We start from the raw sequence: 13,528 nt of genomic DNA on the forward strand, positions 1-13,528 counted from the left end.
CCTCCTCCACTGTTAATGATTGCCCACTATTTACCACTCTTCTTACGTGCGTGGATCCATCCTGCACCTCCCAGCCCTCCTCCTGGTTTTGATCCGAGCTTTTCTCCTCTTAATAAAAAAAAAGTGATTGCGTCTCTGAGGTCCCACACAAAAAGAAACATTTTCTTTTGACTTGTTTGAAGGCCAATTTAGTTTAAATATTTCACTACAATGATTCCAGTTTGATGTGGACAGGGCCGGGGGTCGGGATCCTCTCCCGGTAAAATGCTCCTGCTCCATGTATCCATCCCGAAGCCTAATCCTAAATCCTGATCTGATCCTGAATCCTGATCCGGCTCCGGAATGGGGAGACAATGAGCCCAGTCCAAACCTTCGAATACCAGCAAAACCAAAGAGAAGGAGGCAAGTTAGAATCACACCTTCGAAAAATACTAATTAAGATATAATCAATCCCAAAAGACTAGCAACTGACCCTTCCTAAATCCCGCCCCTTTTGGTACCTCAGTCCACTTTCCTGTTTCTGGTAGCTAGGCTTGTCTATGTTAAAAATAAACCCAATTTTTTGAAGATGGTTAAACACGGTTGCTGGGGGACCTGTAAATGTGAAATAGTTACATTCTGAGTTAGCTAATGTTATCAAAACCCTAGCTAAAGATAACTAATCTACATCACCATTATCTGGTGAGTAACTTCTGATATCTAAGCAAAGACTAGTTAATTAGTTGGCTAACCTATATCAATTGTTAGCTAGCTAGTGTTTTAACAATGAGTTGAGATGTGACTCTACTACTACTACTACTACATTATATTAAAATTGACTGAGGTTCCACCTGGTACTAAGCTTGCCCAACTGTTTTTGGAGCTCAGAGCAAAAAGAGGCGGGACTTAGGGACGGTCAATTTCTTTGGATACTAAAAGCAGAAACACCAATGTCCACTGAATGTCCAAACAGAAGGTAGTGAACAATATATGAAGATTATATACAGTTAATTGATACTGTCCTGACCCAACAGAGCATTTTAGAAAAAAAAACCTGCAGGACCAGTGTGAAGAACCACCGGGACTTAAGGGTTACTGACAGAAGGCAAGTAACCTTGCTGGTACATTATAATGGGAGCATGCACAAGTACGGCAACTATAGCATAACAAAACAAAACCTGTAATACAACCAGCAACATTTGCTAACAGCTACTTTCAAGCGTATTTTCAGAGTTAAAAAATTGACTTAAGTCTTATTTTTATACAGATTTCAGAGTTGTGAGAGGCCTCAGCCATCATACCATTGGTGCCATATTTGACTCCTCCTCCTCCTGTTTATCCTAATATGAAATGTGTTTCCTTTTCCTCTGTTCCCATCCTATCCTGCTCCTCTGAACTCTACAGAGAGACACACGACAGGGTCAAAGTACAATAGTAAATGCAAGATTGAGAAAAAATATATATAATCATGCCACCCCCAAAATATCAACTACAGCAGAGAGCATACAATGATGAATTTCTCCCTTCAACACACCCTGGAATCAGAGGAGGAAGAGTATAGAAAAGGGGGAGACAAGGTTAGCAGAAGAGGGATGTCGGTCATTTTGGGGTGAATAGGAAACATTGAGGAAAGGGAAAGGGAGAAAAGAAATACAAGAGAGAGGGCAACATACACAGACCAGATCTTTTTTTAGCCACTGACAGGCTCAGATTGTTATTCTACGTGTCTGACAACATTATAGAAAGGATCCAGACAGAGAGAGATTTTTTGTTAAAGGGTAAGATATGATTAGAGTGTTTTATTGCTTTAAACAAAACCCGCCAGAGTCCATTTAAAAAAACAGTAGTTTTATCGTCATCTCCACTCAAATTAAACACAAACAAAATAAAAGTAATCAAAAATATCTACTGCAACAATCACCAAGTCTGGTTTGGTGGAAATAAACCCTTTATTCACTATGTTAGATGTGAAAATGTCAGGAAAGCAGTGAGACGGAGGTTGGACAACAGAGCAGCAGCATGTGTTTAGGCAGAATAATTTCACATCTAACATGGTGAATAAAGTTTGGGTTTTTTTGGTTTTTGGACCAAACAACCAGAGTTGGTGATTGTTGTAGTGGTGGAAAGATGTTTTTAGGGAGTTTTATTTTTTATTTTTTTAATCTCGAATTTGAATGAAAATGACAATACCAAAGTTACTGTTTCTGTAGATGGAGTCTGGTGAATTTGTCAAGGGCAAAAAAATTGCTTTTTCAGATTAAAGAAAACATTTTCTTTAAAGCTAGAACAAGTAGAATTTGTCAACTACTGTTAACGCACCAGAAAGATAGTTGATTGTTGAGTTTCATTCTCAGGATGTTAAATACCAATGTTTTGTGTTGGTGTCCCAGAGCAAAATAACGAGAAAATAAGAAGGAAAGGAAACACTGAGAAAGGGCAGATTAGAAATATCAGAGAGAGGGCAGCGTAAACAGACCACCAGGGTGTTCAGGCCGATCTTATCTGGTCAAACAAGAGTCTGCCAAAATGTAAAGAAAAATAAAATAAAATTTAAAAAAATAAAAAAAAAGAGAGAAACTGGGGAAATGGGAACACACAGCAAGAGACAATTAACACAGCAAATGGTCCATGGAGACTTTGTGCCATGAAATTTGTCGTCTCCGCTCGAGATGCATTGCTGGGTTGAGCTGGCTGGTGGTTTAATCAGGGCCAGGTGTGTCTAAGTGCGAGAGCGCGAGCGGGAACGGCGTGGAGAGTAACGTGGAGAGCCTCTGCTGCGACGTGGGGAGTAGCTGCGTGAGCCGCTGTTGCTCCGGCTTCGACTGCGGCTGCGAGAGCGTGAGCGACCATAGCTGGGACTGCGCGGTCCATCCATCTTCACACGAATGTAGGCTGTCTCTCCCTGAACACACAAAAAAAGCAGGGATGGGAGGACAGCTGCTTGTTTACAGTTGTTATGATTAAAAACAACAGCAAAAGAAAAGAAGCTGAAAAGGTGGTTTGTCCTCTTATAACGTAGCTCCATATAGAAATGTGCGTATGAGGTAAATAATTAGGTTTCGGTCTTCCAACCTGAAAATAAACCTTTACTTACTGTCCAGTTGTTTTCACGTCTATTTTGTCCATCTGACCTGCTCCATTTTTCATTTCCAGACAGACTTACCTTGAACAAAATTTTAAATTCCAAAATCTAGTCCCAGAGCTAGTCCTTCCTGCAACCCTAACCTACCTCATGAGAGCGAAACTTAGTGTTATCCAGCTTGCGGACAGCGTAGGTCATGTCTTCTTTGCGTACAAACTCCACCACTCCGGTGCCATCACGGTAAACATCAGCATAACATACATCACCTGCCTCTCGCATGTGATCCTTCAGGTCCTGCCAGCTTCCACTGGGAGGAAGACCTGACAGGCGGAAAGGAAGGTGATGAGAAACCCAACATTTACTACAATCAAGGTAACATGATATTCTGATAGGTTTCACCTACCTGAGACAATAACCCTGTACTCGGAGCGTCGTGATGGGGGACCATACCTTCCCCTTGGGGCTCCTAAAGCTCCACCACCGCCTCCCCGACCACCTCCACGTCCACTTCGAGGGAATTCAACACGCAGACGGTAGCCATCATAGTCGTAACCATCACGTCCATACACAGCATCTTCTGCATCCCTGCAGGGTGACAATAACACTCATTCATGTTTCCTTACAACGAATAGTATATGAATTTAATGCTTTTTTACAATTTGACCCTGGACACTCATTAAATATCATTAAGTTATTATCTCCAGCAGATCATGTCTTTGGTCATACGCATGTGTGGGTGTGTGACAAGTGTCCTTTCTGACTGCTGCTGATCTCACATACCACCAAACCCAACAGCCTAATATTTTATTTTTGACATTCATAACTGTATGCTCAAAGTCCTGTAGTGGTTGCGAAGATTCACAATTTTTTAAAAACCTTGAAAAATCTATAGATAACCTGTACTGACTGCTGACTCTACACTTCTAAGTAAGGACTTGAGAATAAGACTGAAGACAATTAACTATGTTTTCCCAGAATCGCTTCCTACTCCAACCTGTGATTGACATAAGTTTCCCGTCACAGGTGAGATTTTCTAAGCCAGAGGAGGGTCAGAAGTCTAGTTTCAAAGATTTAAACTAGCCACCACAGCTTTACCTGGCTGGTTGGAACCACAGGTGAAACAAGGCTTTATTATGTCTGTTGCAGGCTACATTTCAGCTTTTGTCGTGGCTCACAAACATTGAAACATTCATTGAAATGTTTTATTTCATCTTAAACCAGAGCATCTGCAGATTAATTCATAATAATAATAATTTTTTAAATTCATAAATATGTCTGTGGATTATCTTGAGTTACTGGGTCATGATTTCTTAAACGAGACACTGCTATTGAGTTTTTCAAATGTATTTTTTGGTGCTTTGAGCACCACAAGGTGTGTGCCATCTAGTTCCATTATATGACAGATTCTGCTTAATTACATCATTCTAATTCTTTGTTTGTTCTTTGTCTGTTATTTCTGTGGAACAGATAGTTGTCAGGAGGAAAAGACCATTGCTATGGACACAGTTCTGCTCACAGACTTTGGAGGAGCAATAAGAAATTGTTGTTAAATCACTACAATAATTTTAAAATTAATATTTTGTGTAAAATTATTGATATTTTTGAGTGCATAACTAAGTATTGCAAAATACCCCCCTTGAGGATGATTCGAGACCTTTCTGCTTTGTGTCTAGGACCTGCAACATCCTGTTTATTTCACAATAATGACCTGCTCACTGTACATTATACCTCATATACTGGAGAGAAGGCAGATATCTCTGATATCTCCAAAACTTGACTCACACTAAAACAATGTGGAAGGATAAACAGCACTACAGGTACAAGGATAAATATGTTTTGTTTTTTATTTTAGGGTGAACTGTCTCTTTAAGATTGCTGTCCAATAGCTTTAAGTGGAACACCTGAGTGTTTCATTTGATAAAACTTTCAATATGATAAACTGAATCACGTATTATATTGTCAATATCATAAAAACAACCACACTTTTCTTTAAGTAGCCTACCTGTCAGCTATTAAAAATTCAGCGGACAGAAACAGCAACTTTTTTTCAGTTTTTACCGTCCTTGAGTTATCTGCTAAGAGCAGGTTTACAGTTAACTCTGAAATGAGGCAGATGAGGTTCAAATGTGGCTCTACAGCTCACCTCGGGTCCTCGAACTCCACGAAGGCAAACGGTGGTCCTCCTCTCCGGTTTTTCAGATCGATATCCCGAATAATCCCGTATTTATAAAACACGTCCTCGACGTCTTTAGTGCGGATGTCAGGAGGGAGATTCCCCACGTATATCCGACAGTCGTTAGTCCCTGCTGGCCCTCGAATGACACCTCCGCCAGACATGTTGGCACAAAACAAAGGTGACAGCTAGCCAACGGTAACGTCTCCGCCGAAGAGAAGCGATACTTGGACCGTCAAAAAAACGCAAAAATCAATTTATGTTTGTGCTGGATTAACTAGTCCTTCTTAGATTTTTATAGGGGTATTAACGAGGACTGAAACCTTTCACCACTGTTTATAGCCCCGTGGAAGAGCTGGATTGACCAATAACTGACGGCCTACAACACAACGTCATCACGTTGCGTACAATACACCGCTGCGGTCACGTACAACGAGTCGTGTGTAGAAGGGAATCCCAGACCAGCGAAAGATCTCGCGAGAGTTTTTAACCAAAATTATGATCTTCCTTACCCGTACCCAAGTGTTTCCTGCCCCTAAATTTAACTGAATTTTTATTACCACACTGCTGTCACTTTATAAAACATAATTATTTTGTACAACGAACATACTAGATAAGAGCAGCAGGTACAAATCTCACGAGAGTTTCGCAAAGCTAGTGTTCCCCTCTAACACGGCCATGCACAACGGTACCATCATTTCACCAGTTTTACAGTTATTTATTTCTATAATATTTTGGATCACTATGCAGAACGTCGTATATAAAATAACAAACAACCAAGCAAGCAGAAAAACAGGTCAAATGACCATGGTTTATGGTACGGATATTTAGTTTATTTTGAAACTGACAAAATGGATAAAGATGGACAAACATGTTATCCTTTTAATCCATTTGTTTATAATAAGGGGGGTATTCCACATACATAAAATGAAGTGGATCAATAGAAAAACAAATTTTACCTTAAACTGATATAAAGCAATATTAAAATTCACTAGTAAAGCTGATAAACAAAATGGGACAAATAATCAAATAATACCTCAAACATATGTTATTGACTAATGATTTAGTAACTTTTCTTTCTTTCTTAATTTTTCCCTCTCCTATGCTCCTCTGTATCTATTTTGCTTTTACTCAATGTCAAGCTTCCTGCATGAGCCCATTACTTAATGTTTCTTTTCAGATGTATTTTGTCATAATTGAATTGCCCGACACTTTGTTCTGTGTTTTTTGTTCCGTTTTTGTTACTGTTGTTATCAATCACAAACAAAACAAAAAACAAAACATTGCAACTTTGTTTGTATTTATGTCTGTTCAAAAGACAACGATACCAATTAAAATGCCAAATAATGGGCCGGATTAATTGGTGTATCAAGACTTTGTGAATTCAGATTCCACTTACAAAATATATAAGCTTATAAGATTACATAGATTCACTGACAAAAACCTTACTTAGAATTTTAATAATAGTAACCCTGCTCAGCTATACTTAACTTTGCGCTAGTAGAAAGCTCAAAACCAGCCAACTGAAACCATCCTAAAGTACTGAGTCCTCTAGAAACAACTGGTATTACAAACCCCCATTTCAAAAAAGTTGGGACATTGTGTGAATAAAAAAGTAAGTAGCAATTGAATACAGTACAAAGACAAGAAATTTAATTTATATCTTTGTTTTTTGGAAAGATTCATTCATTCTAAATTTGATGTCTGCTTAATGTTGCCCCGTCCCCAATTTGTGTAACACATTACAGGCATCAAATGCAGAATGAACGAACAATTACAAAAAACAATGAAATATCAGTTTGAACAATAATTATCTTCTTTGTATAATATTTGACTGAATAAAGGTTGAAAAGGATTTGCAAATCATTGCATTCTGTTTTTATTTACGTTTTACACAGGGTCCCAACTGTTTTGGAGTTGTGGTTCTTATATATAGGTTACGTACAAATCCCTTAAATGCAACTGCATGTGAACAAGTACTAAATGCTTTTGTGGTCTACCTTCTCTGGTAGGAAAGAAATACACAAACATTTAATTACGTTATTGAAAGTTTTATTAAAAGAGAATAAAGCTTTAAGATAGTGGGTATTATACTTAAAAAAACAGAATTATCCTCCTCAGGAAAAGACTAACCTAAAAAAAAAGAAAAAAAAAAAAGATACAAACCACATTAAAGGTCACATTCCCTTGTTTCCTCCCAGTCCTCCCTCTTCCATCCCTCCTCCACTGTTAATAGTTGCCCACTAGTTACCGCTCTCCTTACGCGTGTGGATCCATCCTGCACCTCCCAGCCCTCCTCCTGGTTTTGAGCCCAGCTTTGCTCTTCTTTTTAGAATTTAAAAATACAAAAATCTGTCGCAGTGCCATCAGAAATTGCGCTTCTGAGGTCCCACACAATTAAAAAAAAAAAAAAAAAGAAAAAGAAAAAAAAAAAACAATAATAATTTGGATTATTTGTAAACCAATTTAGTTTAAATATTTCACTAAAATTGTTTCCAGTTTGATGGAGTTATGTGGGCAGGGGATCCTCGCGATCCTCTCCTGGTAAAAATGTTCCCATACTCCTGCTCCATGTATCCATCCTGAAGCCTAATCCTAATCCTGATCTGATCCTGAATCCTGATCCGGCTCCGGAATCGGGAGACAATGAGCCCAGTCCAAACCTTCGAATACCAGCAAAACCAAAGAAAAGGAGGCAAGTTAGATTCACACCTTCGAAAAAAAATAAAAAATAAAAAGAAAGATATAATCAATCCCAAAAGACTAGCAATTACTTTGGATACTAAAAATGTCAATAAATGACTCTACAAGGGAGTTTAAAGAAAAACTAGTGACACCATCTATAATCAATCCCCAAAAAGATTTACTTTGGATACTAAAAGATGAGTAACAGCAAAAAAAAAAAAGAAAAAAAGAAAAAAACAAGCTTTGAGTCTCCAAACTTGTTACAACTGAAAACATTCAACAACGGCACTCAATTGTCAAGCGTATGTAAAAAAAGAAAACTGAACAGCCTTATAATGCAGATTTCACAGTTGACAAGGCACAGCCATCATACCATTGGTGCCATATTTGACTCCTCCTCCTCCTGTTTATCCTAATATGAACTGTTTCCTCTCTTCCCATCCTATCCTGTTCCTCTGAACTCTACAGAGAGACACACAAGAAGGTCAAAGGACAGTAATATTTGCTTAAAAAGTAAAATCTTTCCACATGAAACATAAAGCACACAAAGAGGACACTCGGTAGAAGGAAAGTAAAGGGTAGGGGCAGAGATGGTTAGCACGAAAACAATGGGGATGAGAAGGGAAAAGGGGAAGAAGAATGACTCATCTGGTCTGTAAAAATGAAAACTAAAAAAGAAAACTGCAACAAAAAAGCAGGGGGATAAGGAACATACAAAGACAGCGTAAACATGTAACACATGAGATGATCCGTGGTGAGTATACAGGATTTGTTAAGTGACGTGAAGAGCTCCTCTCTTGCTTTGAGGCACACTGTCGCTTCAGTTAAGGTGGCTCTAGGTGCGGGAGCGAGAGCGGCTGCGGGAACGCCGGGGAGAGTAACGTGGAGAGCCTTTGCTGCGACGAGGGGAGTAGCTGCGCGAGCCGCTCTTGCTGCGGCTTCGACTGCGGCTACGAGAGCGGGAACGACCGTAGCTGGGGCTGCGAGGACCGTCCGTCTTCACATGAATGTAGGATGTCTCTCCCTAAACACACACATGCACACAAATAAGTAAGCAGCCATTAACATGCACAAGTGGTTACATAAGACTCAGGTAGACAGAAGAAGGAAATGCGTCAGGATGTTTGTAGATGCAGTTGCAGAAGTAACACATGGACCAGTGCTTTGATCCAGACCATTGCCTTTATACTTGGCTGTACATACATACAAAGATGTTCATCAACAACATCAATACCCAAATTGGACATCAGCTTAAAAGGATAGTTTGGATTTTTTTGAAGTGTGGCTGTATGAGTTACTAATCAATCGTCAGTCTATTACCTACAGTTGATTGCGGTCGACCCACCCCACTTTGAAGCAGCAGGAGGACCGTGTAGAAAGCTAAGCAATGTACTCCTGTGGACACAATCAGCCACAATATGTATTTTAGCCACTTAGAAAAATTTTACCTTGTCGTCAGACAGCCCCTTCTGATGGAAAACTAATACATATGCTAAATATTGCTCTCTCCAAAGCCACAAGACTCCACTGGCAAAATCAGTAATTTTACCTCACAGAACAGAACAGTTGCTGGTCTACTGCTGCCTTGATTAGTTTGTATGTGTTATTGTTTGGCGCTGGTGTTTTAAAAAGAAAGTTCAGATTCACCTATGTCACACAATAACACAAACAAACTTACAGATCAAGGCAGCAGTAGACCAGCAACTCCTGTGTTCCATGTGGTAAAATGACTGAGCAAGAGACTGAAATATTGGGCTTATTTAACAGCATTTTCCTGTCAGAGAAGGCTGTCTGATGGCAAAGTGAAGTCATTAAAATATTCTAATTACAGCACATATTTGAACCAATATTGCTTTCTTTTAGATGAGCCTTTTTTAACTGGCTAAAGTACAATTTGCTGTGGAACCGGTCCAGAGCCGTTAATTGCTTAGCTTTCATGCTGGTATTTTTGTCTGCATCCCTAAACCAGGTGCTCTGACTGCCATATACTGTAGGTAATACACTGACTCCGAGTAGCTTATACAATTTCACTTAAAAAAATCCAAACTGTACCTTTCCATTGAGTGGCTGTTTGACTAACAAAACATCGATGTTGTGATTTATAGTGGCCATTTCAGTCCCCACTTTACTTTCTAGAGCTTATGATGGTCACTTCATGTGTGAGTCAGGCCTCTCCTGTATATAGAAGTGTCATTATTTGGTATGACTGCTTACAGTCCATCCTAGCAGTATTTTGCTGCTCTATCCACATCAGCACATTGCTTAGCTTTCTAAACTGGTACTCCTGCTGCTTCTCCAACTTAAAAAAAAAACTCAAACTGTCTCTTTAAGTTAGCCTGAGGCTGTAACCCTTTACATACCTCATGGGAACGAAACTTGGTGTTGTCCAATTTACGCACAGCGAAGCTCATGTCTTCTTTGCGTACAAACTCCACCACTCCGGTGCCATCACGGTACACATCAGCATAACATACATCACCTGCCTCTCGCATGTGATCCTTCAGGTCCTGCCAGCTTCCACTCGGTGGTAGGCCTGAGAGGAAAAGGTGGTATTGGACTCATACATTCATCTATAAACTTATAAAGAGATAAGCACAACCTGCAGGTGGAGGAACACAATCACTCACCTGACACAAGAACCCTGTACTCAGAGCGTCTGGAGGGTGGGCCATGCCTTGTCCTCGGGGGTCCCATTCCTCCACTGCCACCTCCTCTTCCACTTCGAGGAAACTCAACACGCAGGCGGTAGCCATCGTAGTCATAACCATCACGCCCGTAAACAGCATCCTCAGAATCCCTGTAAAATTTGACAGTTAAATAAACACACAGCTTTAATGGTTAACAAACCCAGACATTTAGCTGGCTGGTTTGTTTGGAACCTGGAAGAAAAATGTATCTTGCTGAATTAATGTAAGCATCAACAAGCTGACCCTTAAGGCGGTACAGTCATAGCCAACAAATCGTATTCAAAGAGTTGATGTCGATGGGACACTTTCAGAGGCAAGAACCATCAGGTGTGGGGTTCCACATCTGGTATCCTGAGCCCTTTTGTCTTTTAATTACAGACAAATGACTTAAAAGCAGCTGCTTCTTCCTATCTTTTTTATATGGGGATGATTCTGGTTTAATAGTAGTACATAAGGATAAAACAGTGGTTGAGAATACTCTTGGTGAGGGACTTCAAAATGCAAGTAGATGGCAAGCAGATAACTCATTATCCCTTCACTTAGGAAAAATCTGAGTCCCTAAATTTCAAAGTCAGAGATGGAGAGTTCCATATAATTGCTTAAGATAGTGTAAATTATTTCAGATGTATTTTGGTGAACACAAGATATCAATTCTTTAGACAAGGATAGAACATATGATATCACAAAGACTGCCACGATACAATTTTGATTTTTAATGTATGTAATAACTGATAACACAGTGTTATATATATATATGTTTATCATCAAATACATTCAATCAATCAACACCCCAAGCTTTTGAGCTACTAAGTTGGGAGAACATGAAACATGCTTGATAGAGTGACTCACTGATTATATTAAGGCTGTTTTTATTGTGATGCCTATAATATCAATTTACTCTAATATCAGGCAAGAAAGAAAAAAAAATGTCGACATTTGAGAAGCTGGAACCAGTGTTGAAAAATTACCTTGACTGACTAAAAGCTTAAAGGAGAGCACATATAATAGCCTAATTATATGTGCTTTTTGTTACAGAGATTGTTGTGTTCACAATAGACTGCACAATATGTTAAAAAAAAAAGTCATACAGCAATTATTTTGACTGAAATTGTTGTTACAATATGCAATACAATTAGTGGGAAAGATCATTTTTGCATTACAATTTTGTCTGTACCAAACAAATGTTTTCTTTCATCAGAATCACTTAACATCACATTTTTCATTTTTCCAAAATTAGCAATTTAGATATTACACTTTACCATATTGCAGTTTCAATTTCGATTAATTGTGCAGCCTTAGTTCAGGGATACAGTAGTATTGGGGAATGTTACTTTACCCCCTACTTTCCCATAAACAAATTAAAGCCTGAGCACAGTGCTTTTTTAACCTATTTGTTTTTGTCTTTGAACCCCCCCCCCCCCCGGGTTAACCATTGTAACCCCACATGCTAATCCCCACATGCTAATGTTCTACCTTTCGTTTATCTACAAACTGGTTCTTCAGGTTGCAGGTAATACAGAAAATGTTTGCTGAGATCTCATTTATTTTACGACAAAACTTTCACTTGTGTGCCAAATTTGTGGGAACACCCTACCAAGATAAAACTAACTCTAGACAGGCCTTGGTAAGAGTAGATAAACCTCTCAGAAATACTGTTCAATAGTACCACAAACTACTGCCTCTACAATGACCAAGGAAATCAACCAACATATTTATAAAACAGATAGATAGATTCACAAAGACAGATAAAGCTTAATAACCCAACAACAGTTTGTATGTACCGGTTTTTATGATTGTGTATATTTTGAAATCAAGTTTGCGGTAGTGCCTTGAAGGGATACCCAAACCCGCGAGAAATCTCGCGATAGTGGTCGATATAAGAGAAACCATGATCTTTTCCAAACCCAAATCAAGTGTTTTTCGCCCCCTAATCCAACAGGATATTAGGATATTATTGTTATGTTACGGAACACAATTTGCTTGTGCAAAAAGCACAATAAAAAAAAAACATGGCCACATCTCGCGAGAGTTTCCCAAATCTAGGGTTCCTTCTAGATACAACGCAGGGTAGGAAGCTAACGTTGAGACATAGGAAAGCTCGTCAGCTCACCTCGGGTCTTCGAACTGCACGAAGGCAAACGGCGGTCCTCCTCTTCGGTTTTTCAGATCGATATCCCGAATGGCTCCGTATTTGTAAAACAAGTCTTCCACGTCCTTTGAGCGGATATCAGGGGGTAGATTCCCTACATATATCCGACAGTCGTTACTCCCTGCTGGTCCTCGGACTACACCAGACATGTTAGCACTTAACTAGCTACCGTTAACAGACACGGAAGTTAGCAGGCTGGATAACAAACAAAGAAAAGGATAAAACGACGCGTCGGAAGTTCAGTGTTTATGAAATACTGTCGACGATTTACACGTCAAGTATCTGAGCTACAGCTGAAATAACTGGAATCCTTCAAGGTGGATTTCACAACAATCAAATTAACAAAAGCGAAAAGTTACAAACTGCGACTCCAAGAAGCCTTCGTCCAGCAACGCGTTTTTCTTCAGTGATGTTATAACGGCTCACGACCAGCTTTAATGGAGCGCACAGCGGCACCTACTGTCCCGGAGTGTCAGTCACATCCTACAGCACAGGTTCTCAAGTTTATCCCAGCCAAAAACTCCCTTATTTATGCCCCTTGAAATAATTTGGTGTAGCATTTTTACACTTAATTATGTGAAAGAACAACACAAGATAAACTGGACATTTTATTATTAAAAATGTACTAAAAGTATTAAAAATGTGTGCCGTGTTAACACAGAAGAGCCAGAGGAGCACACAGTCTGTTTCCACCAGAGATGAGTGGCATATGCGTGAGTTATCAGTTGTTAGAGTACAATGTGATCAATGAACTATTTTAGATTTTAAAAATA

General features: G+C 39.3%; 2 protein-coding genes across 6 annotated transcripts; both read right to left on the reverse strand.

The window, feature by feature from the left end:
• Positions 1-182: 182 nt before the first annotated feature.
• LOC146319006 (serine/arginine-rich splicing factor 1B) lies at positions 183-5,494 on the reverse strand. Of its 3 annotated transcripts, XM_084731219.1 has the most exons (6): positions 5,205-5,494; positions 3,465-3,646; positions 3,209-3,381; positions 2,577-2,881; positions 1,281-1,377; positions 183-370 (listed from the first exon to the last, which is right to left on the reverse strand). In XM_084731219.1, the coding sequence occupies exons 1-4, from the start codon at positions 5,396-5,398 to the stop codon at positions 2,699-2,701; spliced, it is 732 nt and encodes a 243-aa protein (XP_084587345.1). In that variant the 5' UTR covers positions 5,399-5,494; the 3' UTR covers positions 183-370; positions 1,281-1,377; positions 2,577-2,698. The 3 variants fall into 3 exon arrangements, with proteins under 3 accessions (XP_084587345.1, XP_084587344.1, XP_084587346.1); XM_084731218.1 differs by lacking the exon at positions 183-370 and having other exon boundaries at positions 533-1,377; XM_084731220.1 differs by lacking the exons at positions 183-370; positions 2,577-2,881 and having other exon boundaries at positions 533-1,377.
• A 1,770-nt stretch (positions 5,495-7,264) lies between these two features.
• Positions 7,265-13,178, reverse strand: LOC146319007 (serine/arginine-rich splicing factor 1B-like). Of its 3 annotated transcripts, none has more exons than XR_014771602.1 (5): positions 12,717-13,178; positions 10,547-10,716; positions 10,280-10,452; positions 8,293-8,943; positions 7,265-7,897 (listed from the first exon to the last, which is right to left on the reverse strand). XR_014771602.1 is itself a non-coding variant. In XM_084731221.1 (4 exons), the coding sequence occupies exons 1-4, from the start codon at positions 12,902-12,904 to the stop codon at positions 8,755-8,757; spliced, it is 720 nt and encodes a 239-aa protein (XP_084587347.1). In that variant the 5' UTR covers positions 12,905-13,178; the 3' UTR covers positions 7,636-8,754. The 3 variants fall into 3 exon arrangements, 1 of the variants encoding a protein (XP_084587347.1); XR_014771603.1 differs by having other exon boundaries at positions 7,636-8,381; positions 8,684-8,943; XM_084731221.1 differs by having other exon boundaries at positions 7,636-8,943.
• Between the last annotated feature and the right edge of the window lie 350 nt (positions 13,179-13,528).

Source organism: Lutjanus erythropterus, chromosome 11, assembly GCF_056507025.1.
Source record: "Lutjanus erythropterus isolate fLutEry1 chromosome 11, fLutEry1.hap2, whole genome shotgun sequence".
NCBI classification, from domain to species: Eukaryota; Metazoa; Chordata; class Actinopteri; order Lutjaniformes; family Lutjanidae; genus Lutjanus; species Lutjanus erythropterus.

Coding starts and splice junctions, on each gene's coding strand:
- LOC146319006 (XM_084731219.1), bottom strand. CDS start 5,398: ATGTCTGGCGGAGGTGTCATTCGAGGGCCAGCAGGGACTAACGACTGT. Junction 3,647..5,204: donor GTGGAGTTCGAGGACCCGAG/GTGAGCTGTAGA, acceptor GTCACCCTGCAG/GGATGCAGAAGATGCTGTGT. Junction 3,382..3,464: donor GTACAGGGTTATTGTCTCAG/GTAGGTGAAACC, acceptor TCCGCCTGTCAG/GTCTTCCTCCCAGTGGAAGC.
- LOC146319007 (XM_084731221.1), bottom strand. CDS start 12,904: ATGTCTGGTGTAGTCCGAGGACCAGCAGGGAGTAACGACTGTCGGATA. Junction 10,717..12,716: donor GTGCAGTTCGAAGACCCGAG/GTGAGCTGACGA, acceptor CAAATTTTACAG/GGATTCTGAGGATGCTGTTT. Junction 10,453..10,546: donor GTACAGGGTTCTTGTGTCAG/GTGAGTGATTGT, acceptor TTTTCCTCTCAG/GCCTACCACCGAGTGGAAGC.